The sequence below is a fragment of the Odocoileus virginianus genome, chromosome 10, assembly GCF_023699985.2.
Source record: "Odocoileus virginianus isolate 20LAN1187 ecotype Illinois chromosome 10, Ovbor_1.2, whole genome shotgun sequence".
Lineage (NCBI taxonomy): Eukaryota > Metazoa > Chordata > Mammalia > Artiodactyla > Cervidae > Odocoileus > Odocoileus virginianus.
Genome location: NC_069683.1, coordinates 13,038,770 through 13,065,567, shown reverse-complemented (window position 1 = coordinate 13,065,567; position 26,798 = coordinate 13,038,770). Strand labels below are relative to the sequence as shown.

The following is a 26,798-nucleotide window of genomic DNA, read 5'->3' as shown; positions in this document are numbered from 1 at the left end:
GACAAGAACACTGGAGTGGGTTGCCATTTCCTTCTCCAGTGCCTGAAAGTGAAAAGTGAAAGTGAAGTCGCTCAGTCGTGTCCGACTCTTAGTGACCCCATGGACTGCAGCCCACCAGGCTCCTCCGTCCATGGGATTTCCTAGGCAAGAGTACTGGAGTGAGGTGCCATCGCCTTCTCCCTCCTGTAACTGAAGTCCCCCCAAACCTTGACTGAACTAATAAAATTAGTTTCTTTTGAGCATGTACATTCAAGCACTAGACCCTGGGCCAGGATCATCCTTTATTTGCTAGTTTCGGGTCCAGTATCTTTCCTGAAAGTGCCAACAGGCTTCCAATTGCCTTTTCAAAAATCACTTCCCTGTTTTCCCTACTGATTTTGCATGTGGTATCTTAAAGGTCAGACTGAGGAGTTTAGCCAAAATTCTGGCATATAGGAGCAATATGACAACACGGTGCTGTACTAGTCTAACCGTTCAGTGGTTACCTGAGGTTTGCCGTATAATCTAGAGGGTTGGGGAAGAAACTTTTCCTGTACCCTCTTAGGTTCAGTAGTTCGGTGTGTGCAAATTAAACTAACAAACAAGATTAGCAAGAGAAAAGAGAGAGTTTATTAAAGCCTGCAAAATTTATACCAGAGGAGTGCTCAATGATGAATAGTTCAAAGAAGTGGTAAAAATTTGGAATTTCTATGCCTAACTTAGTAGCAGAGAGAGAGGGGTAATAGGCTTTTATGAGAAGAAGAAACAAGTTTCTTTAGGAAACACGAATGTTTAGGAGAACAAATGGGAGATAAGAAAGTTGGTGATAATATTTGCTTGTGTGGATGCAAATGGTCTTTTATCTTTTTCATGACCATGAAACTCCCCCAGATGGGGGATTTATATTAGGTTTACTCTTGGTCTCTCTCCTGGGAGTAGACGCCAACCTGAAATGAGAATTTATGGCAGTCCTCATTTCTTAGAAGTTTCTGCTTTTAGTCAGATAAGGGAAGCGCTGAAAAGGTTTTCTACATCTGTTGAATCTCAAATGTCTTTAGCTTAAAATAATCTTTATGCCAAAGTAGCATATTTTAGAATGGCATAGCCTGATCCTCTTCAAAGGTAAAGTGAGATCTGGTGTCTCTTCCAGATAAGAAATGAGGCTTGAATTAAGGTGGTTATCTATGGAAATGAAAATGCCACAAATATAAAGGATTTTATATAAGCAAAAGTTTGAAGGATTTGGTAATTGGTTAGCATAGTAAAGGGCAGGGGAAAAAGTTCAACTGTGGATCTCTCGTTAATGTTTGTGCCAAATTTCCCTTTATAATCCTGGGAGCACTCAAAGAAGGAATTTTCTAAGAGCAAAGCAAAGGTAAACCACCTATTACGTGTATATTGTAGAGGATGAATTAACAGCCTTGGTATCGTAGGCCTAAGGAGAGAATAAGTGCTGGTGTCTTTCTGTGGAGACACCCCCCCCCCACAACCGCCACTTCGGGGTCAATAACTAATTCTAGTTATTGGATAATCCTTTTAGTGCTTCCAGTGGTACAAAAAGTTGAAAGAGTCATGTCATTATAGTGTTTCCATCGGTAGATTCTCTGATAGCAGGAACACTTCCCCAGTTTAGGGGCAGCACAATCCTCCAGCACTATTCTTACCTCGGGTCTATGGCTGGGTTGCTTCAGGGCCTTGAGCTGTTTAAAGCTTTAAAAGGTCTTTTTATTTTTACTTTAATATTTGTTTAAGTGGGCAAGAGGCTTGAATTAGCACTTTGTAAAAGAGGAGGATATCCAAATGTCTAACGAACACATGAAAAAAGTGCCAGTAGGGGAAAGGCCGTCATCATTTAAGCATTAAGTTAATGCCTTTAAAAAGGCATTTAATTTAATCATCAGTCATTCAGTGCAGATTAAATGAGATACCACCACACTCCTACCAGGATGGCTAAAATGAAAGAACCAGCAGCTCCAAGTGGTGCTGTGGCTGTGGATCCGCAGGAGCCCCGGTGTGTTTGTGGTGGTGATGTAAATTGGTACAGACCCTGGAAAACCATTTGGCAGTAATTGTCAAAGCTAAACACAGGCAGACCTTGGATGTATTGTGGGTTGGTTCCGGATCACTGTGATAAAGTGAATTACATGAATTTTTTTTGTTTCCCTGTGCATATAAAAGTTGTGTTTAAACTATAAACTATTAAGAGTAAAATAGCATTATGTCTTTAAAACACAACATTGCAGGAACTTCCCTGGCAGCCCAGTGATCCCAGTGCAGGGGCACGGGTTAATCCCTGGTTGGGAAACAAGATCCCACATGCCCCACAGTATAGCCTTAGAAAAACAACAACAACAAATGTAGAAAACTTCATTTAAGAATACTTTAGGGCTTCCCTGGTGTCTCACTTGTAAAGAGTATACCTGCAAGTGCAGGAGACACGTGTTCAGTCCCTGATCCGGGAAGCTCCCACAGGCTGCAGGGCAGCTGAGCCCATGCACCGCAGCGCTTGAGCCTGTGCTCTGGAGCCCGCACGCCCCAGAGCCTGTCCTCCACCACGGGAGGAGCCCTCACCCCGCAGCTGCAGAGTAGCCCCCACGTTGCTGCAGCTAGAGAAAAGCCCACACGGCAACACAGACCCAGCACAGCCAAAAAAAAAAAGAGTATTGCTAAAAAATGCTAACCATCACCTGAGTCTTCAGTGAATTGTAGTCTTTTTGGTGGTGGAAGGTTTGAAATATTTCAAGAATGACTAAAATATGACACCAAGACACAAAATGGCGCTGATAGACTTGTTCAACACAAGGTTGACACAAACCTTCAATTTAAAAAGGGGGAAGCAGTATCTGTGAAGCACAGTAAAGTGAGGTGCAATTAAACAAGGTATTCCTGCTGACCCAAAATCAGTGCTCCTGGCTTTACATCTGATACCAGTGAGGGTTTTTATTCACCAAAAATCTCATGTAAGAGTATAGTAGCTGAAAGCAGGAAACAACCCAAATGCTCATCAACAGTAGAATTTATAGATTGTGGTATATTCATAAAATGGAGTGCTACATAGCAATGAAAAAGAATGAACTGCTACATGCAGCATTGTAAATGAATCTTACTGAATATAGGAAGCTACACAACAGGAGAGTTCATACTATTTGATTCCATTTATAAGAAATTCAAAACAGACAAAGCTAATCTATGGTGATAGAGGTTAAAATAATCGTTACTTCTCAGTGGGCTTATTGACCAAGGGGACATAAATGAGCCTCTGGCTTATAGGAAATGTTCTATAACTCTATCTGGGTTGTCATTGTATGAGTGTTTACATATAAAATATTTATTGAGCTGTACACTAAAGATTTGTGCATTTAACTGCGTATAAGTTCACACCTCAGTAAAGAATAGTGTTGTTTTAAACTTGCACTTATGATTTCCTGCTTCAACTCTATCCTTTTCTTAAAACTAGCTTTCCCTCTCACTTTCTTTTTTGTTAACTGAAACCCACTTAAACTTCTTGCACTCAGTCCTTAAACCCCGTCAGCTCTTCCTTTAAAATAGCTCCCATCCATATTTCCAAATCTTGTCTCTCTTGGACTTTGAGCCCTGACCACAAGCCTGGGTTATTGCCAAGGACCTAATTGATTTCCCTGCTTTGCGTGCTCAGAATTATTCTACAGGGTGCCAACAGTGCTCTTTCTAAAGCACCGTTTGGATTGTGCTGCTTCCTCTTCTCAAAAGCCTTGAGGGTGCTCCCCTTTCTGGCGTCAGTCTCTAGCACTGGATTTGAGACGCTCGAGCTGTGGCCCAAACCAGCCATACCCAATCTCTGGAAAATTGGAGTACTTAATAGTTCCAAGCCCATTTTTCTCCTGTGGCTTATATGCCTTTGTTCATGCTCTTCTCTCCCCTAAATACTTTCTTCTTACCAGCCCCTTCTCAACCCACCCCCACCCTACTCCCGCCCAAAGTTAAATTGATTTAGTGGTCTTTTGAAGGAATGTTGGGCTTCCCAGGTGGCGCTAGTGATAAGGAACCTGCCTGCCAATGCAGGAGACCTAAGAGACATGGGTTTGATCCCTGGATTGGTTGAAGGGATGTTAACTTATTTTATGTTTTAATAAAGTTTTCACCTCATTAAAACTTACTCTTCCATATGCTGGGTAATAAAACTTTTTTAATGAATAAGTTTAAAAGCTCAAAGTTTCATATGCAGGTAAAATGGCTTGTCTCATCTTTTTTCTGGGTCTATAGATTTAGCTCTTCGTGTGGAGTTTATTTTCCTCAAAAGATAGTATCTTCTGTTTCTCATGTTGGTGTCTTTAGTCGAGGGGAGGGGAGGTTTTACCTCCTACATGAGTATTCATCCAGCTAGTAGACAATGCCATCTCTGTATGCTTTGTTGTAGCAATCCCTTTTAAAACACAGTCACATTATTCAACACTTTTTTTTTTTTTTCTGTTTTAGATTCCTATAGGCAATGGAAACTGATCTTAATTCCCAGGACAGAAAGGACCTGGACAAGTTCATTAAGTTTTTTGCCCTCAAGGTAATATATCCGTTCTCTTGAGCCTAGAACTGTTAGAAATAACTTCCATGCCTCTCCCTTTTTAGAAATACAGCATAACAGCTTGCAGCTTGCCCATTTTAAGGGATACTTCTGTCTGTTGTAAACCAAACTGTGAAATTTGGGGGCGGTACTGGGGGTGTAACTAAAAAGCTTCCAATTTTCCGAAGCTACTTGTTAAAAAAAAAATAACATTTTTTTTTTGCAGGCCTGTTTGCAGAAATGTCAAACTTGTTATGCCAGGTTATTGGCACAGTATGTTCCCTTGGGGTGAGAACAAAGACGGGACTAGAATGGACAGCAGTTTGGGCATCTTTCCCTAAGCGTCAACTATCTACCTCTGAAGTGTCTTACTTTTCACTTATTGTCCCCTTCTGTGTAAATGAAAAACTAAAACTTGGATTTTGAGTACTTTAGAAGGCATATTTTCCTAAATCTAAAAATCATTTCCACCTCTATCTCCTTCCTCTCAACCATTGCTATGTAAGAACAAGCCATGCAGTAGATTCTGGTTGTAAAATTAGCCGGAAGACTTTTGCCATATGGGCCAAGTCATATGAATAATTGTGGCTTCCTTGGTTTAAATCTACTATGATTACATAAGTGTATGGCAGTGAATATTTAAACCTACGATTGGACTTGTTTCTTTATGAAAGTCAGAGCCGCCATGTGCAGCTCTCCTTCTGCCATGTGAGTATATTATAGATTACAAGCCTCAAACTGTGGTTTCTCTTAATTGGTTGACACTAGGTCCTCAGGAATATTTACAGTATTATTTTTGTGCCATGTTTTTTCTGTTCTTGATGGTTTTAAATCTTATCCTTTCCTGAAGTATAGTTATGGTCATTGGCATCTTTTTAACCCTGAATTGAGAGGGTTTTAATCCTGATTAGGAGCCAAATCAGTTTGTTGAAACTTTTCATCTTTGATTTTTTTGTTTGTTTCGTTTTTTTTAGACTGTCCAAGTGATTGTCCAGGCTCGACTGGGAGAGAAGATTTGTACTCGTTCATCTTCTTCCCCAACGGGTTCAGACTGGGTAAAATTTCTGTTCTTTGCTGAGGGATATACTATGATGTTTGTCACAAGGAATCATGGTGTAGTAATAAATAATAATATTTCTAGTATTACAAAGTCATAACATTAAAATGCCTAATTCTGTTTGATCCATTCTCTTGCAAAGTATGTTCTTCATTGAATGTTAGTCCTGGATGTTTTTTGGTTTTCCTCTGTGATGAGTGAAAACTTATCAACCTGAATTTTGGGGCCTTGGTACAAGACATCTCTTAAGGAGAAAGGAGAAGTGAATGACTGTCCTTAATCAGTCAAGGGCAAGGCCTATGTTATTCAGCATCCAGTCTTACGACTTTGATTCCATAATATTCCTTGCAAGTGTTTAACACAAAGTTCTTCTTGTATTCTAGTTCAATTTAGCGATCAAAGACATCCCAGAGGTTACACATGAGGCAAAGAAGGCCCTGGCAGGGCAGCTGCCTGCTGTTGGGAGGTCCATGTGTGTGGAGATCTCACTCAAGACTTCTGAGGTAAGGTTATGGCCAGGACAGCGTCTTAACTCAGCACCGAAAGCACTTTACACTCTGGTTCCAACTCAGCCTTGTTCCTGCACTTTCCCTCTCTGATTGTCTCATGGTTCTCCAGGGAGGTCATGGTTTTTGTACTTATTCTTCCAACCACTTGAAGTAGACTCTTCACTCTCATCTTCGATATATCATCTGTAAGTGATGTGTTTCTACTTATCCTTCAACACTCGGATGCTCTAAAAGATCTCCCTTTCTAGCCCCTCTCGAGACTTCCCGTGTGCTTTGTTTATATTTGTTTCTTAGAGTATAACTTGCTGGAATGTGATTTTTTTTTTAATGTGTTTTTCCACCTTTTTCCATGATGCAGATTTTTTTTTGTATGTTTATTAATCTGTTTCCACTACAGGATTGTGAGGCTGCATGGAATAATAAAAGGCTAATGGAGTTTGGAGCTATACAGACCCAAATTCAGAGCCTAGCTGAGCAACTCTGGCCAAATTACTTAGCCCCACCTCTTCCACCACCACACTTCACAGTCTTGTGGGGCTATACTTCTTCATTTAATTCTTATTTATAAAGTACATAAATGAAATATGGTAGGCAATTATTACATCTTCCTGTTGATACTTTATACTTTTATTCTTGAGGTCAGCAGCTATACCACATCTTGTTTATCTGTGTAGTTCTTCAATTCTTTTTGAAACGAGGCAGGATATAATAAATAATCATCTCTGTGCCTATCACAGTGCCTGGGATGGCACACAGTAGGCTCTCAGTTTTTCATTGTGTGAATGATGTCAGTACTTACTCTGTGGAAATCTTAGTACTAGATAAAACAAAGCATTCTATTCTCTTTATTGAATTACCGGTGTATACTATGAACCATTTTCCTTAGTGATCCTTAGGGAGTCCGGAAGGAAGAGCTCTCTCCTCTCTCAGGCGTCTGTGTCAGATCCTAAGCTGTTGTCACTGGACTTCCCTGGTGGCTCAGTGGTCATCTGCCGGCCAGTGCAGGAGACACAGGTTCTACCCCTGATTCAGGAAGATCTCACATGCTGTGGAGCAACTGTTGAGTCTGTGCTCTAGATCCTGTGCTCCGCAACAAGAGAAGCACCACAGTGAGAAGCCCAGGCACCTCAACTACAGACTAGTCCTCGCTTTCTGCAACCAAAGAGTTGCCCTCACATAGACACTGGCTCTCCTGCATTGCAGGCAGATTCTTTGCTCCTGAGCCACTAGAAAGCCCTGGTAGAATACTATGCGGCCATTAAAAATAATGTACAATTTTTATTATAAGGAGAATTCCATGTTGTACTTATTAATTTAAAAGTGATCAGTTCAGTTCAGTCGCTCAGTCGTGTCCAACTCTTTGCAACCCTATGAACTGCAGCACACCAGGCTTCCCTGTCCATCACCAACTCCCCGGAGCTTGCTCAAACTCATGTCCATTGAGTGGGTGATGCCATCCAGCCATCTCATCCTCTGTCATCCCCTTCTCCTCCTGCCTTCAATCTTCCCCAGCATCAGGGTCTTTTCCAAGGAGTCAGTTCTTCACATTAGATGGTCAAAGTATTGGAGTTTCAGCTTCAGCATCAGTCCTTCCAATGAACATTCAGGACTGATTTCCTTTAGGATGGACTGGTTTGATCTTGTAGTCCAAAGGACTGTCATGAGTCTTCTCCAACACTACAGTTCAAAAGCACAAAAAAAGTGATAAAAATAGTATATACAAACAAAACAAAAAAGATAAAGAATAGAACATATGGTATAAGCTTACTTTTATTTAGAAAAATCACTGATTGTATTATAACTGATGTCTTCTTTTTGCTTATTTATACTTTGTAATATTTTTATAGTGGCTGTATTGTGCTTTATAATAAGAAAAAAGATTATCAAAAGTAAAACAAATATCTTTTAATAATATCTTGACAATACCTTTTATTCTCCCATTTATAGGGAGATTCCATGGAGCTAGAAATCTGGTGTCTGGAAATGAATGAAAAGTAAGTGCTCTAGGGAGCTCAAACTGATGTTCTGTGACAACCAAGTAGGGTGGGACAGGGGAGGAAGGTTCAAGAGGGAGGGGACATATGTGTACCTATGGCTGACTAATGTTGATGCATGGCCGAACCAATACAGTATTATAAGGCGGTTATCCTTCAATTAAAAATAAATAAATTTTAAAAATATGAAGTGCTCTGTCTTAGAATCCTTGGTTGTGGTTGCTGAGGATAAAGTGCACGACAGCACATGAAAAGCGGGGCTTGTATCAGTCATGGGGAGCGTTCTGACCACTTAACAAAGCCGGTACGTCTTTGCTGCAGTTGGCTTCATGCTTGGCTTCCAGCCCAGGCATAGCAATGACCTTCAGAAGGAGTGTCGGTCCAGAGAGACTCAGACAACCCAAGGAGAGGAGCAGAGAGAAGGCTGAAAAAGGATTTGTTGTTTTCCCAGAGTACACATAGTTCCCTGATTCAATCCCTTGAGCTCTTGTAACATGACTACTCTGTTTTGTCTATTTCTGTGTGGCAGACATCCAATGAGATTTCCCCTCACCACTCCTTCAGACATGCTGTGTTGGTCACGGTCTGGGAGTGCCTGTTATTTTCCCCTCCATTTTCTTTTTTCAGGGCAGATTAGCTGAATTCCTGCCCGAAATTCAAGAAGAATATATAGAAAAATTGAGGAAATAGCGACACATAAAAAAAAAAAACTTTTTAATAAGTATGAGTGGTGTAGGCACTCATATTATTATTTTTCTTTCTTAAATAAAAAGCAATTGCCAGGTTATAGTCCAAAATTTTTGTACCAAGCACTTCTCCAGATTTCCTATTAGATGTATGGAAGTAGACTGACGTAAGATAGTACACTGATATTATGTTTGTACTTTCAGTAATACAACTGCAATATTGAATTAACTGTTTTTAAGTGTTCTGCTTTATTTTTAGAAGGATAACTGCTTCACAGCTAGAAAAAAATATATTGGAGACCTTTTGTTGCTCACCTGATTTTGTCTGGTGCATGGGAAAGTAAAACTTTGGTTAACATCAACAACTTGTTGATAAACTGACAGAGCACTCTAATTACAAGTTTAGTTCAGAAATGTTTTAATTATAAATTTAATCTTATACAGTTCCAGCATTTAATTAGCAACTATCTCTTTTGAATGTAATACTCTGTACAATGTTATTTAGGCTGCAAATCAGGTTATAGTCTATCAGAATTTATAAATAATGCCAACAGATTTTTTTAAGACTTTTTAAAATTGAAGTATTAAGTTGATTTTTAATGTCGTATTAGTTTCTAGTGTATAGTAAGGTTATTCAGTTATATATTCTAATGCTGACAAATAATGTCAGTCACTCCATGGAACATAACTAATGTCTCTATCCATTGCATTTTTGTTCTTTGTTTTGTGTTAGCCAAGTAGGAGAATGCTGATGTGTCTTTGCTCCTCAGGTGTGATAAAGAAATCAAAGTTTCCTATGCCGTGTACAACAGATTGTCATTGCTGCTGAAGTCTCTGCTTGCTGTAACTAGGGTGACTCCAGCATACCGACTCTCCAGAAAGCAAGGGCATGAATATGTCATCTTATACAGGTAAACAGCTCACCTTCATGATTCACACTTTGGACTCATCAACTTGCACGTTGTCTGACCAGCATTCAGGTATTCCATAATTAATTTTTGGACAGATGTTTGGATGGTTGATGCTATACCTTTACTGTGATTGCCTATCTATTCTCCTTTAGGAACTTCAGCTTTTTCCAAAGCAACCAAGTTCTTTTTCCTTTTGTTTGTACACAGTCTTGATTGCTGTGGAAAAGATTTTTAAATCTTCAGTCAGTTTGGTCACTCAGTTGTGTCCAACTCTTAGCGACCCCATGGACTGCAGCACACCAGGCTTCCTTGTCCATCACCAGCTCCCAGAGCTTACTCAAACTCATGTGCATCGAGTCGGTGATGCCATCCAACCAGCTCATCCTCTGTCGTCCCCTTCTCCTTCCACCTTCAATCTTTCCCAGCATCAGGGTCTTTTCCAGTGAGTCAGTTCTTTGCATCAGGTGGCCAAAGTGTTAAGTTTCAAATTCAGTATCAGTCCTTCCAATGAATATTCAGAACTGATTTCCTTTAGGATGGACTGGGTGAATCTCTTTGCAGTCCGAAGGACTCTCAAGAGTCTTCTCCAACACCACAGTTCAAAAGCATCAATTCTTCGGCGCTCAGCTTTGTTTATAGTCCAACTCTCACATCCATACCTGACCACTGGAAAAACCATAGCTTTGACTAGATGGACCTTTGTTGGCAAAGTAATGTCTCTGCTTTTTAATATGCTGTCTAGGTTGGTTATAGTTTTTCTTCCAAGGAGCAAGTGTCTTTTAATATCATGGCTGCAGTCACCATCTGCAGTGATTTTGGAGCTCAAAAAAAGAAAGTCTCTCACTCTTTCCATGGTCTCCCCACCTATTTGCCATGAAGTGATGGCATCACCAAGTTGGACATGAGTTTGCGGAAGCTCCGGGAGTTGGTGGTGGACAGGGAAGCCTGGCGTGTTGCAGTCCATGGGGTCACAAAGAGTTGGACACGACTGAGCGACTGAACTGATACAGGTTGTTGACTGGACCAGAGTGGTGGTGAAGAGGCTATGTAGCCAAGTGTGAGAGCAGAGCCTGGAAAGTCAGGGTTCCCAAATCGGCTGGGACTCTGTTTCATGTTAATGAGGAGCATGGGTGTTGGCCTTTGGCTTACATGCAAAGAGCTGATTTTGAAAAGAATTGGTATAACAGGATGGAAGGACCATGGATTAGAGAATTAACTAGTTCTGTTGAAGTCATCTAGCAACCCTATCAACGCCTTTTTTTTCTTTTGGCCAAGTTGTAGAACTTGCAGGATCTTAGTTCTCCCCAACAAGGGATTGAACCTGGGCCCCTGACAGTGGAAGCAGAGAGTCCTAACCACTGGACCACCAGGGAATTCTTCCCCCATCTGCTTGTTTTTATAAATAAAATTATTTTACAACATAGCCACCCCATTCATTTACTTATTATCAGTGGCTATTTTTGTAGTATGAGAGCAGAGCTGAGTAGATGCCCTAGACTATAAGTCCCACAAGTCTAAAATATTTACTAACTGATCCTTTAGACAAAAGTTGGCTAACCCCTGTTTTATGGTATCTATCACTTTTGTGCATGTATTTCAGATATGTATATATGTTTCTTTTCTTCCATTCCAGACTATAATCTGTGAGACCTAGGATTCAGATTCATCCTTGGGCTTGTCCCTAATTTATCTTTATCTCATCCCTAACATCTAACCATAGGGCTTTGTAGATTGTCAGAGCTTAGTTTTTATTGAACAAACCCATGTATGTGCATAATTTTCAACAGTATTACTTGAAAAATATAAAAATACATTGTAAGTGTTTTATAATTCAGACTTTTTGCTAATATAGACTGACTTTCCCAGGGAGATTCATGGAAAGGTTCTACTGTGTTTACATTTTTATAGTTTTAGAATAGTCTTGCCTATTTATTCAGTGGTGGAAAAGATATTCTGATTTCTTAGTCAGTTTACTTTGGAATGATAGAATGACTTTTGATAAGCAGAGTGAGCCCACTTTGAATGAAGATCACACTTCAAAATCTAGTGACTTCTATTCCATATTTGAAAGTTGCTAGGAAAGTGGACCTTAACAGTTATCATCACAAGAAAAAAAAAATTATGTTACTGTGAATGATGACAGATGTTAACCAGATTTAGTGTGGTGATTGTTTTGCAGTTTGTACAAATATTGAATCATTATATATTGTTGAAACTAATATAATGTTGTGTGTCAATTATAGGTCAATTCTAAAAAAAAAGTCTTATGTTTTCTAATAGAAGTTCCAGAACTATCTGCCAATTTTGTTTGTAAATTCTCTATTTCCCAATAGGTATACTTTACAAAGGGCTCCCAGGTGGTTCTAGTAGTAAAGAACTCACGTGCCAATGCAGGAGACATAAGAGATTCGGGTTCAATCCCTGGGTCAGGAAGATCCCTTGGAAAAGGGCATGGCAACCCACTCCAGTATTCTTGCCTGGAGAATCCCATGGACAGAGGAGCCTGGCGGGCTATAGTCCATGGAGTCACAAAGAGTTGGACACAGCTGAAGCAACTTAGCATGCAAGCATGCATATAACTTTACAAATATGCTGCAGAAGCAGGAATAAGAAACTTAAACAGCAAGTTACACTTAATTTTTATTTTTCTAATTTTTTAACCAATGTTCTCCATAACTATCCTCATTCCTACAGCTTAATCAAGTAGTAGCAATACTGCTCCATTCGGAGAGATGTTCATGCAGATAAGAAAAGAAGGGTTGGTTTTGTTGAATCTGTTTCTAGGTGTGTAGTATGCAGGCCCTTAGAATAAAGAATCAAGTAACATATTTTTCTGTCTTCCCTACAGGATATATTTTGGGGACGTCCAGCTGAATGGCTTAGGGGAAGGTATGTGTCAAGGTTAAAAGCATTTGTAGTGTTGCTGAGTGTTCTCCTGACTTCAGAGATGTGCTTGGATGCTGCTTGCAATAATACATAGCTTGTTATTTTAGTGTGTGTGATACAAGTAAGGAGAAGACAGGTGGGAGGTCTGGAGGGCCACCAGGGAATGACTGAATAATTTTCCCAGAAGTTCTAGTAACTCAGAATTCTTTGTTATCCTTCATACGATTGTCTGCTGCATTCAAGGTAGCTAAGTGGGTCATGCCAAAGGTTGTACAAGCGGCTGAATGGTTCAGGGAAAGACATACTGATGGTAGTGTCAGTATTGTCTGGAAAAAAGCTAATTATTTATCTCTTTTCCTAGGTTTCCAGACAGTTCGTGTTGGGACAGTGGGTACACCTGTGGGCACCATCACTCTTTCCTGTGCTTACAGAATTAACTTGGCATTCATGTCCACCAGGTGAGGAAAGAGCCTTGGAATCCAACAGAACTCTTCCAAAAAAAAAAAGGAACTCTTCCAAGGATAATAAAAAATTAAAGTTGTTTTTCTTCCAACCCCTCCTCCCCCTCCCCTCAGCTAGGCCTAGAGTTCAGCGTTGCCATGGCTGAACTGAGAGAACCCAGGTTCCAGCTTGGAGAAGCTGAGTGTCACAGGGCCAACATAGAAGTGGTGGTTTATTCTCGGGGATGCAGGGGTTGAGGCTCTGTGGTTCCTTCTAATAGATAAGAGGCAAAGGGGTCTCGGAGGGCTGCAGGGGGCGTCACAAGGCATTCTAACAAATGCGGCCATCTGCTTACTGCATTACAGGCACTTTGAGAGGACCCCACCTATCATGGGCATTATTATTGATCACTTTGTGGACCGTCCCTATCCCAGCTCCTCGCCCATGCACCCCTGCAATTACAGGTGAGGAATGTGGAAAACTCTTTTCCAGACTGGCTAGCGGAAACATCCATCTCGCCCAGGCCCGTAGAGCACCTTTATCCACACTCACCGAAAGGCAGGGCACACGGATGGAGACCCCATGGGGAGGGAGGTGGAGTGGCTGGCTGTGTCCTTGCTGCTGCCTGTCAGGCACCCCAGGACAAAAGGTAGACCACGTCTCAGAAAATCCGTGGATATTTTGACCTAGACAGTAGTGATTTGACTTTTGGTTTGATTTTACTTAGAAACTTTGAGAGTGGCAGTAATGTGGAGAATGTCCTTTGCAAATTAGGTGGTTTTCAGGTCACCATTGGCACAATTCAGTTTTATTCCTCAGAATCAAACATCTCCAGGCCTAGATCCCAGAAAACAGAATTGTTGAGAGATTGGAATAGGTGTGTATCAAGAAAGATGCTACCTTTCTGTGACGGACTCATGAAGTTGGATCGGTTTTTGTCTTTGGAGTCTAGATTTTTATTTCACTGCATTCTCTGTTGCTGATGATTCTTTGACCCTACACTGGCCAGGCTTAAAAAAAAATACTTTCAAATGATATATCAGATGCACTGTTTGGAGTAAAAAAAAACAAAAGCCATTGTCAACCTCTAGACGCTGCTTTCTGAACATGTTTGAAATTATCAAGGACTCAGTACACCTCGCTTGACATTAGGAACTGCCAGAAAGAATTCTTCCCACAACTTGCATCCCTATTTCCGCTCTCTTTGGGTCCTCGCTGAAACTGACAGCCATCAGTCAGTTCATGATTTCTTTCCCCCTCACTGCAGAACTGCCGGTGAGGACACTGGAGTAGCGTATCCTTCTGTGGAAGATTCTCAAGAAGTGTGCACCACCTCCTTTTCCACCTCGCCTCCCTCCCAGGTAGGGGGAACAGGTTCTGGCATGGTGGTTGTTATTTGGTACATAGATGGGCCTTATGAAATGAAAATTTCATGTGAAAATTTAGGTAACAATCTCTTCTGGTGGTGGTGGTGGTGGTGATTATTTCAAGGGGTTATTTTGAGGAGTAAAGGAGAACCTTCTTACCCAGCAGATAATACTGTAGTATTTCTAGTCTGTTATCTTAACATGCAAGATTCCATGTAACTTTTACCTCCTTGGCGACATCTTAAAATTCCCTAGAAAATCAGTCACAGAAAACCCCTACAAAATCAGAATTGTGTTCTGATACCAGAGAGGCACTGAAACCTACACTTGTTAGGACTAGTAGCTACTTTTTTTTTTTTTTTTTTGACCGAACCCAGTGGCACTTGAGATCTGGGATCTTCATTCCCTGACCGGGGATCGAACCCATGCCCCCATGATGAAAGCATGGAGTCTTAACCACCGGACAACCAGGGAGGTCCCAGTAGCTGCTGCTTCTTTGAAGTGGTTCCTAAATATGGTTCCTGATAATGAAAGGAGCAAAAAAGGAGCCAGTGATCATTTAGCATAAAATGCCATTAAGACCCCAGCTATGCAGTTTTCCTTAATAGTTACATAGATATCTGCTTGTCTGCATTCCCTCTCTGAACATGATTAACCATTAACTTTTCCACTAGGATCCATCTTCAGTGTCACAGCCAGTTTCAATAAAACACAGGCTCCAAGCAATGTGAACATTTTCCCCAAAGAAGTGTTGTATGATATACATGTGGTTCTTAGGCTGCTTCAGATAAGGAGTCATTTTTTTCCAGCTGACTGAATTTTAGGGCACGTTTCTTCTCTTCCACCCCAAATTGTTCATCATCTACCTGTTGCCTGCGCATCATCTCTATTTTTTCCCTCCTCTTTTCTTTCATATTAGATGGTTCCCTAAGTGAATTCTACTTTCTTTTAAATTAGACCCATGCATGTGTGCATGCCAAGTCACTTCAGTTGTGTCCAACTCTGTGTGACCCTATGGACTATAACCTGCTAGGCTCCTTTGTCCATGGGATTCTCCAGGCAAGAATACTGGAGCCTTTCTCTAGGGGATCTTCCCAACCCAGGGATTGAACCCACGTCTCTTACATTTCCTGCATTGGCAGGTGGGTTCTTTACCACTAGTGCCACCTGGGAAGCCTAAATTAGCCCCCAATTATCCTTTTTCATCATCTTACTTGGGGGAGTGGTACCCAACAAATTTATTAGCTATCCATACATTTTTATCCTCTATATTTTCTTCATTAAGAAAAAATTTAAATTTATTCCATCCTATGCTTTTAGATACTAAATTAAAATCATGGTTCTAATTTGTTTTAAAAGCAGGGGTTAAGCATAAAAGCTAACTTATGTGTGAAGGACTTCACAGAAATTCATGGATCACTGCTATTTCTAATGTGACAATTTAAAGTTTAAGAGATTCTTGTGAAATTGTTTCAGTTTGGTTTGGGGGTGTAGGAATTGTTATTCTTCCCCTCTTCCCATTTATATATACAGGCATACATTTTGCTGTTGCTCTGGAAGAGGGTGGCTTCTGGGATGCTTGCTGACAGGGAGCAATACTGACCCAAAAAAGGAGGGAAGCCCACTTTCTTACTAGTGCCCATTCATGAGTTGATGGTTTTTTAAATCATCAAAATATTAATATGTCATTTAATGCTCATTTAACAACTGATAAACTCATAAACAATATGTAAACTTGGGCGATGTTAGGGATGGTGAACTGGGGGCTTTAACACATCAGTTTTTCTTTTTCTCTGGTACAGTGGAAATTCAGCCTGACCCCAAAGGTAAATGAAAGTTCAGTTGTTTCTGTAGCAGAGGTTTGCAGAAAGGTTTATTAACCTGTGTAAGGAGAGCCTGTATGTTTCATGTTATCAGTTGCCTGTTGTGTCTTGTTACAGTTTAAAAGTAGATCTTGTCAAGATTCCATCAGAGAGAGCACCCAGTGGGTGAGCCTTGGCACTGCTCCCTGAGAACCTGTAGTCAAGACTATAGTTTGGTGCAGACATACTCATTTTGAAGCTTGATGGTAGAACAGAGAGAGAAAAATCATTTACCACCTGGTCTCTTCGTTCCTGTAAATACTGAAACAGTTTCTTCTTTGGTTTAATCTAGGGAATTGCATAATTGTTCAACAATTTGTTTGAGCTCTTGCTGTGATCCAGTAAATACCTGTTAATGGGCTGGTTTGGTTTTGTTTTTCTAGTAAAGTAAGGATCATTTTATCATTTGGCCACAGAGCTGAGTTAAGAAATAGTTGTGACTCAGAACCTATACGGTTATCTTGAGGTCCTACCTCCAATTCTAGGCATTAATTAATTAGGTAATTGGCGAGACTTAAAGATGGAACAGCAAGACCCAAAACAATCATCTTGCCTATAATTAGCTTTGAAATCCTGAGTTTTGAAAATGCCCCAGCCTTTACTCCATCAAGTTCTTCTCCACCCTCAGGGACTGTGAGCGTGTGCACACACACACCCTGATGCCTACACCTGCACACCGCCTCATCTTCCCTGAGCTGATGCAGGAAAGTTTGCCACTGGGTACCTGAGCATTTTAAAAGTGCAGCCATCAAACATCAGCTGTCTAAACCTGAGCTTGTAGATTCTGAGTCCCCAGAAAAAGGCTTTCAGTCTAATATCTTAGTCTGAGTGTCCTCATTCCTGTTTAGCATACCCTGTGTCCATTCTCAGGACCCTCCTATTGGAAGTTTTCTAAAAGAGAGCCTCTTTTGACTAAAGGCAGGCTAATGCTTGGTTCAGGTTTCACCAAGTCATAGCCACTCACCTCCACTTTGCTTTCCACCTGCCCGTCAGGGAGAACGCCAGGGATAAACTCTCTTCACACCTTTCCAAGCGGTCCTTTTCAGAAGGCAGTCACACAGCTTTCTCCCTGCTTCCCTCCTGACTTCACTGTACATTTCAGCCTCTATTGCTGCTGCCCTTTGCAGAGTTTTTTCACTTCTTTCTCAAGTCCCTTTTCTTTTTTCTTCTCTGTTTCTCCTGTCTGTGTGTATCTGTGCACAGTGTGTGTTTACTGTCACAAAGGCACTTTTTCAGACCCCTACTCCTGTGGTGACGGACACTCTGAGGGTCCCCACGGCAGGACTGGCCTTTTCCCATCAAGTGAGTGCGTACTGGGAAGAAGGGGATGTTATCAGATGGTCTCTTTTTATTTGAAAACTATAAGTAAAGCACAGGGTATAGTTATTTAAATATCCCCAAGTGTTCTGTGGGTTATTCTGAGGTGCGTAATTGGTTTCTAACAGGATGCAGCCATTGCACAGCAGCCCAGAATAGGATCCGCCGTTCACCCCTCCCCCCACCATTGACGGAAAAGTGCGTGGAGCTGTTTAGGCCTTTTTTTTTCCCAGATAAACCTTCCAAGAGTGGTTTTCTTTCTTTTTCACTATAAATAGGAACCCTCCCTAAACCAGTGGTAATGGAGGGTGTGATTAAAGAAGATGCCTTGTGTTTCAAAGGGACCTCAAGGTCAAAGAAGAGACTAGAATGACCTGGGAAAACTGATGGTCTGGCTCCCAGTTCTGCCCAGATGGTACTCCACAGATCTGCTGGGCTGGAAACTGAACCAGTTAGCTGAACCCCTGGGAGAAGGGGGAGCAGGCAATTCATCTGAGGCCTTTGGAAGGCACAGAGCTGAGACTGTCAGTCCCACCGCAGATCAGTCTGTTTTCTTACTTACAGAGTAATGGCCTGGTCTGTCTTTAACCCTCACATCAGGCCCTCCCCTGCAACGCACACACTGTGAGGCTGTGGGCTGGGATCCGTTCCTTACTCTCTGCTGACCTGGATCATTGGTCATACTCTAGGAGTGCCTGTTTTTCCCTCCTCCTTTCCTCTGCCCCTCTTTGTTTTTCTCTTGCTTAGCTCTCCAGCTCTCGCCTTTCCTATCAGCCTGCTGCCCTGGGCGTTGGATCTGCTGACCTGGCTTATCCAGTAGTGTTTGCTGCTGGCTTAAATGCCACACACCCTCACCAGGTATCTTTAAAGATGGGGAGGACACTAGGGGTTCCTGTGCTGCCTCCCCTGCCCAGACACACTCGAGGGGCCTCTTGAGACACCAGTGTTCTAAGCGTTCCAAACCAAAGCTCTTCTGTAACTTCGGAGGACTAAGATGATTCTGAGAGGCTGCCTGTTACACTTCAGAAAGGAAAGAAGAGCTTCCCGAGTGTCTTCCCCCCTCTTTCCCTCTGTAGTCACTTCTGTGCATGTCTTCCACTAACTGAGCGAGTCCCAGAAAGGATCAAGATTTCCGGGGTTTCCTGCCCACTTGGTGGGAGCACTGGTGATGGGAAAGCTGGAAAGCCGATGCCATCATGCTAGGCAGCAAGTCTCCCCTCCTGCCTGACGTTGCCGTGATTCACTGAATTTTTTTGTTTTTCCCCAAAGCTAATGGTCCCCGGGAAGGAAGGTGGGGTACCCCTTGGTCCCAACCAGCCTGCCCACGGTGCCCAGGCTGACCAGGAGAGACTGGCAACCTACACCCCTTCTGATGGGGCCCACTGCGCCGCCACGCCATCCAGCAGGTGAGTTCACATCTTGGCTCAGCCGGTCTTCAGACCAGCCAGGGGCCTGTCCTCCCCAGTACATCTGCTTATTTGGTATCAGCAAGTAAAGAGTAGCTTTCAGCATTGGCTCAGGCTTGGCATTTGCAGGGAAAATGTGGAATCCTTCAAATGCCCAATAAGAATCTTGCATTGCAGCTGATGTGTGAGGGGGGCTTGCCCGGGGCACCACTACTGGCTTCTGACAGCAGGTGGCTGGGCTTGGCACGCCTCACCCTGATGCAGGGAAGGTGTTTTGAGATGTTCCTCTCGTCCCCTGAGATGGATTCCCTGGGCGTCCTCAGTATTTCCTGAGACCAGAGCAGGGTGTTGTTAACCACACCTGTGACATCAGAGTCATGGTGTATCTGCGGTAGGAGTTAGGGTCCATTTTCTTTTTCTACTGTGTTAGTGCCCCCTGGAGATACTGTAGAAACAACTGTTTTTCCTTACTAGAATACAAAAAGAAATCTTTGTCTTTTCTGATTGCAGAAGTGATACCGTCTGTAGGTCAAATTTTGAAGACGTGGATTGGGTGGAAAGTTCTCATAATCCCACCCTGCAAAAATCACCACGTTACCTCCTTTTAAAAGGTGACAGGATCTCAGAAGGGTTAAGTGACTGGCCTAAGAGAGCATTTAGCTCACAGAATGGCCAGGCACAGGCCTGGCTTCTCAGATTGCAGAGCCCAGACTTCCTCTTTCCATTTCACCCAGAGTTCTGTGGGAAGCTGGGCCTGTCTTGACCTGCACTGCCCTCTCTTAACTGGAAGGCCCCAGAGATAATGACGTCAATTGCCCCATCGCATCTTAAATGAACTTTCAGATATTAGAAATTCCTGGGTTTTTTTTTTTTCCATTCCCACAGTGGAGTTGGGGGAGGGGGGTTACTTGGAAGGATCTTTCCATGCCATCCATCAGGAAAAATAATTACTTTCATGCCTGGCCCCTCAAATTCCATCCTCTTATCCTTCCTCTTATTAGATAATCAAAGGGGGATCCTCTTAGTGTTGTTTCTTGGGTTTTTTGGCCACACCTTGCAGCATGCAGGGTCTTAGTTCTCTTACCAGAGATTGAACCTATGTGCCCTGCAGTGGGAGCACAGCGTCTTAACCATTGGACAGCCAGGGAATCCGCATTGTAGTCGTTTTACACTCACACATTCTGAGCCTCGATTCCTGGGGTATGGCCTGGAGTAACTGAAGACAGAGGACCCTGTGTAGGGGGTTCTCAAATGCTGGTCCTCCCTGGTGTCTGGAGCCCGGGAGCCCCTTGGACTGCATACTTCTCCTCATCTAGAGCCCCTGCTTTGGGGCTTTCCCGTCCCTGGCTTCTCGCAGGGCTGTGGCTTACAGTCTGAGCTCCTGTTTCTTCTGCTTGGCGTCCCCCACCTTTGGGCACTCGGCATCAGTCTGGAGGGAGGAGGGGAGTCGTTCAGTTGCTTCCGTCGTGTCCAACTCTCACCCCCTGGACTGTAGCCCACCAGGCTCTTCTGTCCCTGGAATTCTCCAGGCAGGAATACTGGGGTGGGTAGCCATTCCCTTCTCCGGGGGATGTTCTTGACCCAGGGATCGAAGTCACACCTCCTACGCTGGCAGGCGGATTCTTTGTCACTGCACCACCTGGGAGGAGAGGGAGGGGGCAGCCAGGTTGGATGTGTTGTTGAAAGACCTTGCTGAGCAGAGGGAGGACTTGGGGCAAGGAGAGGGGAGAAGACATGGCGTGGAGCTTCAGATAGCAGAACCAAAAAATGAGGAAGGGGAAATGTAAAATCTTGAGTCTGGCTCTGTAACTGAATTGACATTAAAATTAGTTGTTTATGAGAGCTGCTTGCCTTCATGTATGAGAGCATGGTGACTGATGCTTATCCCTGGTATGACAGGGTAAATTTTATGGAAGCTTTGTGCAATCGTAACACCGAGTTTCATTCACATATGCATATTTTTAGCTCTTCCAGGAAATGCAGTCCTCTGCTCTCAAAAGTAAGGGTGACAGGGGCCCCAGGCAGGCTTCACACTGCCATTTCCCACACGCCTGGGCTGGTGGGGGCAGCTCCCTCCCGGGCTGTGGCCTCACAAGCTGGTGGGTTTACGGGGCACCCAGGAGGCTCTGCTGTGGTTTGAGAAGGAGAGCCGACATGACCTTTCTTCTCCAGCGAGGACACTGAAACTGTGTCAAACAGCAGCGAGGGACGGGCCTCCCCCCACGACGTCTTGGAGACCATCTTTGTCCGGAAAGTGGGGGCTTTTGTCAACAAGCCCATCAACCAGGTGATTTTCCTGCCCCTGCAACCTGTGAGGCTATGTGAGCCCTTAGGGTGAAGTCTCGCCTGGGGCCTGGGGAGCCACTGAAATCACACGCAAAATGGTGTGGGTGTGTGCGCGAATCTTCTGTGGAGAGGGTTAGCAGCCTGTGACATCACTCCAGGGAAGTTACGAGTCATTGCCCTGTGGTCTCATAGGAGAGGAGACCACGCTGCTTAGTACACACGTTGCACTGCAGTGTCATCACCTCAGCCTCACTTGAGGCAGGAAGGTCCTCCTCAGCTCTGCCAGTGAGGAACACTTGTTACTGAACTGCTGTCGGTCAGGCTTCCAGAGCTGAACTCCAGGGTCCTGTGGATGCTGCGGGCACGTGGTGGGAAGCAGGGCAGACTGGAGGGGTCTCCAGCAAGACAGGAGCCTGAGGGTGGCATGGTCAGCTGAAGTGTGTGAACCTGCTAGACGCCCCCCACCCAACCCCATCTTCTGGCAGCCCCTAAGGAAGTGAACGAACTGGGGAAAGGGGGAGCACTAATACTTTCTCCCGCGTCTCCAGGTGACTCTGACCAGTTTGGACATACCCTTTGCCATGTTTGCTCCCAAGAACCTGGAGCTGGAGGATGCGGATCCCATGGTGAGTCCGTCGCTGAGTGAAGTTTGCAGGGAGTCAGCGCCACAGTGGTCGTCCTTCTTGTTGGCCCACTCACTGTTCCTCCGTGGACTGTTAGCCACACCCCTGGCTCATGGTTTACAGCCAGTGCCCAGGACCAGCCCCTGCCTCCGCCTTGTTCTGAAACAGGTGAATCCGCCAGATTCCCCAGAGACTACGTCTCCTCTCCAGGGCAGCCTGCACTCTGACGGCTCCAGCGGGGGCAGCAGCGGCCATACCCAGGACGACTTCGTCATGATTGACTTCGTAAGTTGCCAGCACCTTCGTTGCCCGTTGCTGCTTCAAGGGCAGTAAACCTGGAAGCCTCTGTTGCACTTGAATAGGCCTTTGGGGATCAGACGGGCCAGTCCAGGCAGAGGGAAGGGACTGTGGGTACCGGCTATGCACTTTATGTGGGGAATCTGCCCTTACACACCGCTTGGGGAGACATGTGGAAGCCCGTGAGCAACAAGGCATTTTGTGCTACGTCTGAAATTCACCTCGAAATGGGATTGGATTGTCCAGTGGGACCTGCACAGATCCTATTCATGAATGGATAGTCCTTTGCTAAAGATAGGAATGTGAAGGAAGGAGACAGAAATTTCCTCAGGGTAGAGGGAGGTCATCCCCAGGGTGCATTTAGCTGCCCAGAAGAGAAAACTGTAAAAATTCCACAAAGGTCAGCCTGGAGGAGCCCTTTATTTTCTAATTACTGAAAGGAAAGAGGGCTGTTGATAGCTAAGCCCCTCTGATTTTCTGCTGTGGTTTAAGGCAAGCTAAACTTGAGTCGGTCTCTCTTTTTTTTTCTTTTTAAGAAACCAGCTTTTTCTAAAGACGACATTCTTCCGATGGACTTGGGGACCTTCTATCGTGAATTTCAGAACCCCCCTCAGCTGAGCAGCCTCTCCATCGATATCGGGGCCCAGTCCATGGCCGAGGACTTGGTACGGAAACCCCTTGCCCCACCACACCTCGTCCTCTGGCCTCCCTTCCTCCTTCCATGGTCATTCCTGCTCCACAAGCCTGGAGATTTCTTCCAGCTACTCCCCCACGCCCACACCTCCCACCTTGCAGTCACAGGAGAAGACGGTTAAACCCTGCTGTTAAACCATTACCTTCCGGTGATCACACTTGAGATTTGCATTGCACCCTGTGGTCATTATCTTGAATTTGCTTGCCCTCCATTTCCTCCTTTTCTCTGCACTCCCATCCCAGCGGTTCTCACACACTCCTCTTGTTTGCCTGATGTCCTCTGCTCGCTGATGCCACTCAGCCAGGCTTCCTCAGCAGTTCTTGCCATCAGCTGTTCAGCTTGCCAGGCAGGTGCCAGGGATACAGGGCAGAAGCAGCAGAAGGACCGAGTGGTGGTGGTCTTGCCCTTTCATCACTCATGGCGTTCTTCCCGTGTTCAGCCAGATGTCCTGATACTGACTGTAATGACCATATCTCCATTTAGGGTGTTTTCTATTTCCTCTCCTCAACGGGAAGATGAGTGCCTGGCCCAGCCACAGATCCAGGGTGCCCCATGCTACGAGATGTCGGGGTCCGCCTGCCTGAGGTGGAAATATCACCTCCTATACTGAAATCAGGAGTGGCTTTAGGAATTGGTATCTCAGCTCAGCTGCCCTTGATTTGCCTTAAACAGAAAAGCCTGCTCGGTAATAATAATATAGCAAAAATGTCATTATTAACATTTATTGAAGCTTTCTAGGTGCCAAGCATTTTTTAAGTGCTTTCCATGAATCTTCAGTGACCCAAAGAGGTAGGTTTTCTTATTATCCTAGTTTACAGATGAGAAGAATGACGTTGGAAACAAATAACTTGCTGTTGATTTTGCTGAGCCAGTAAAACAAAGGTTTGACCCCTGAGAGTGGGGCTTCTGATTTTAGGCTTTTAATTGACTCATTTGAAATTTGCTTGGAAGGAGCCAGAGTCCTAAAGCTCTTAAGATGAAGTTGCAGCCGGCTCTGGCCATTGCCCCCCCCCCCCCCTCAAACCCATCCCGGCAGCCAGCGTGCCTGAGCTTCCAAAGTGCTGCGGCGCCAGCTGCCCCGCCTGCAGGGCATCCTCTGTGGAGGGTGGACCCTGCGGATGCGCTCTGCAGTGGAGCCAGACCGCATGATTAGGGCCAGGTTTTCATTAGCGGTTGGTGCCTGCGGGCAGTTACACTTAACTCCTGTTTCTGTCTCGTTTTCATTGTTCTCTCAGCGCGCCCCCAACCCATCCCCTTCTCAGCTGGTGTAAGGATGCAGACTCCCAGGCCTGGCCACCGACCTGCCGGGTCAGAACCTCCTGAGAGTGTGGCTGGGACAGCCTGGTGTGTGTGCCCCCACGGGACTCTACCGCCGGCCCAGTGCGGGCTGTGAAGATAGCGTTCACTTTCTGAACCTGTGGGGCTCTAAACCCACTTAGACTAATGGCAGTCTAATCTGTGCCAAAGATATTTCACATTGGATTTCTCTGTGTCGTCCCGCTGTGGGCGTGGCCCTTTTCCGTCTCATCGTGTGTGTGACCAGCCTGGTTCTCTAGGCTCTCTGTCCCCCTCCGCAGCCCCCACTGGCCAGTGCCTGCTCAGCTGCTCTGCAACCCAGCCCTGCGGAGCTGCCTGCGGCCCCGGCTGACGGCTGGCTTCCCAGCCTACTGAGTAAGCAGCTCTTGTCTCCCCTCCCTGCACAGGACTCACTACCAGAGAAGCTGGCTGCGCATGAGAAGAATGTCCGAGAATTTGATGCCTTTGTAGAAACCCTGCAGTAAAAGTTGGTGTCCTTGAGTCCCAGCGGCATCCCCTTCTTGTAGTCCCAGGAGACAGAGCACCTCCCCCTCGTCAGCTGCTCCCACCCCTGTCCTGCTCCAGGCCAGGCAGCGGGGAGGCTGATCCCCTCAGGGGACCCGGAAGCCCCTGCTCTGGCACCTCCCAGAGACCCGTGGCAGCCGCGAAGGCCCGCAACAGCATCCGCGAGGACTCCTCATCTGCCCGCCCTCTGCGGGCCTTCTGCTCACGCCACCCGCAGCGGCGGCCTCACAGAGGCCGTCCTCCTGCCTCTCCTGCCAGCCCCCCACCCTGGGTCTGCCCAGCAGCTGGCCCCGTGCCGCCCTGCCGTGGCCATCCGCCGTCAACATTCCAGCTGGTAGCCCTGAGGCTGGAGCGGAGGCAGGAGGAGGAAGGAGACCGGGCTGGGAGGAGGGAGGCAGGACGCTCTCCTCCAGGGTCTTTTCCTCTTAGTTCTGGTATCTTCTTCCTCTCTCTCTTTCTCCCTCCTCTGTCCTGGGCCTGTATTTTTGGCAGTGTGGCGGGCTTCCCGCCCCTGGTGATGAGAACTCTAAAGTCAGCCGGGCCCACCCATCCGGGCAGCCCTGGTGGCTGCCTGTGCCCAGCCGTGTGGAAGCAGAGTCCTGCATCTCTAGGAGTTGTCACTGGAGTCACAGCACAGGTTCTCCTTTCTCCTACTCTCCCCCTGTTACAGGACACAGTCACTATTTATTACTTTCAGAGAAATCAGATACTTTATAGAGAGAACATGTTTGAGGTTAGACGTCTTCACTTGGGAAGGTTGGAGGGCCCCCGGGGCAACGCCTCTTCCTCTAGAAGCTCCTCAGACTTGGGGCTGCTGCTGTCAGATCTTCCTTCCCAGGTGTAGAAGGTGGGATCCCAGAATGTGGCCGGGGGACCACAGAGCCTCCCAGAATTGCTGCATTTGAACTGACAACTGACCACAGACTCTACCTTAGACACGTGCATATTCCTGGGGAGAAGCTTCAATCTCCTAGCTCCTGCAGAGAGACAGAAGCCCTGTCCTGGCAGCCCAGGAAGTCTTGGATTCAAAATGTGATGACTCACCAGGGTCATGCCACTGGTAGTACCCACGGGGTGCTGTGTGTGTCCCCCGTTATGGCCCTGGGGAAGGCTAGGCAGCCCCCTCCTCCTGGGGAACTTGTTCCAGTTTCTTGGGACGGGGTCATGGGCCTTCTCCCCCTTCCACCTGGGCCTGGCCACCAGCTCTCTTTTAAGCCCAGGGTCTCTACACTGCCCTGAGGTTTACTAGTTGTATCGATTCCTTGTTGAGAAACCAAAGCTGGGCATTCAGTTGACTTAACCCTTCAGGTGTTACTTGAGTCGGCCAAGGGCCCAGCCTCACTCCCTGACTGTTCCTCGTCACCTCACCTGTAGCCCCGTCCAAGGAAAACTAGGCGCGCCTCCCCGCTGTGGCCACCTGGGTGTTCATTGGCAGAAGCTGTTCTGCAGCAGAATGGGCGGCCCTCCGTTGCTTGTTAGCGGGTGCAGGGGGCGGCGTCCCCACCTACGAGGCTGATCTCAGGGCTGGGCCTGGCTCTGTCCCCGCCTCCGTGGGGCTGAGCTCAGCCTCGCGCACACCCACTGCTGCCCCAAAGGCGCATTCCTCGTAGTGGCATCCAGCTGGCCCTCCCGGTGTGGGGCTGAGCGCACCTGTGGCCTGCCACACCAGTCCCGGTTTACCCCCCAGGGCCCCAGCACTGAGAAGGGTGGAGGCCCTGGTAAGTTGCCGATGCCGCCACTCCCCCCTCACCCAGCCTCTCAGCCCTCCTGCCAAGGCCGAACAGGAAGGCCACTGAGCCGCTGTCCTCTCTGAATTGTTGGCATCTGCAGGCAGCAGCCTCTCTTCAGGACCCCTTCAGTGGGAGGCCAGGGAGGCTGAGCCCAGACTGGGAGCCGAGCCTGGGAGAAGCAGAGCGGCTGTCAGGGCCGGCCCTTGTCCCTCAGCCCTGTGCGACGGCAGGTATGAGCCCTAGACCGACTTCCAGCATCCCCCAGACAGGGCTGGGACCAGTCGCGTCTCCGGGGGAGAGCCCCTCCGCGCCTCCAGCCGACTCTGTTTGGAAATACTAAGCTATTACTTTAAAATGTATTCAAGAGATTTCCAATAAACTTTTTCTGTACTTTA

General features: G+C 45.6%; 1 protein-coding gene across 8 annotated transcripts in view; it reads left to right on the top strand.

Annotated features, from left to right (window-relative positions):
* The window catches only part of ATG13 (autophagy related 13), a 45,566-nt gene extending 18,768 nt beyond the window's left edge, over positions 1-26,798 (top strand). For 2 of the 8 annotated variants that reach the window (XM_020881799.2, XM_020881797.2), the window contains 17 exons: positions 4,435-4,516; positions 5,491-5,571; positions 5,957-6,076; positions 8,030-8,076; positions 9,533-9,673; positions 12,522-12,562; positions 12,921-13,017; positions 13,366-13,464; positions 14,268-14,361; positions 17,433-17,531; positions 18,294-18,404; positions 18,816-18,952; positions 21,125-21,239; positions 21,787-21,864; positions 22,030-22,146; positions 22,695-22,823; positions 24,556-26,798. In XM_020881799.2, the coding sequence (XP_020737458.1) occupies positions 4,448-4,516; positions 5,491-5,571; positions 5,957-6,076; positions 8,030-8,076; positions 9,533-9,673; positions 12,522-12,562; positions 12,921-13,017; positions 13,366-13,464; positions 14,268-14,361; positions 17,433-17,531; positions 18,294-18,404; positions 18,816-18,952; positions 21,125-21,239; positions 21,787-21,864; positions 22,030-22,146; positions 22,695-22,823; positions 24,556-24,633 (1,653 nt within the window). In that variant the 5' untranslated portion in view covers positions 4,435-4,447 and the 3' untranslated portion in view covers positions 24,634-26,798. The remainder of the gene's footprint in view (positions 1-4,434; positions 4,517-5,490; positions 5,572-5,956; positions 6,077-8,029; positions 8,077-9,532; positions 9,674-12,521; positions 12,563-12,920; positions 13,018-13,365; positions 13,465-14,267; positions 14,362-17,432; positions 17,532-18,293; positions 18,405-18,815; positions 18,953-21,124; positions 21,240-21,786; positions 21,865-22,029; positions 22,147-22,694; positions 22,824-24,555) is intronic. The other 6 variants (XM_020881801.2, XM_070473089.1, XM_020881804.2 and 3 more) reach the window with 6 other exon arrangements.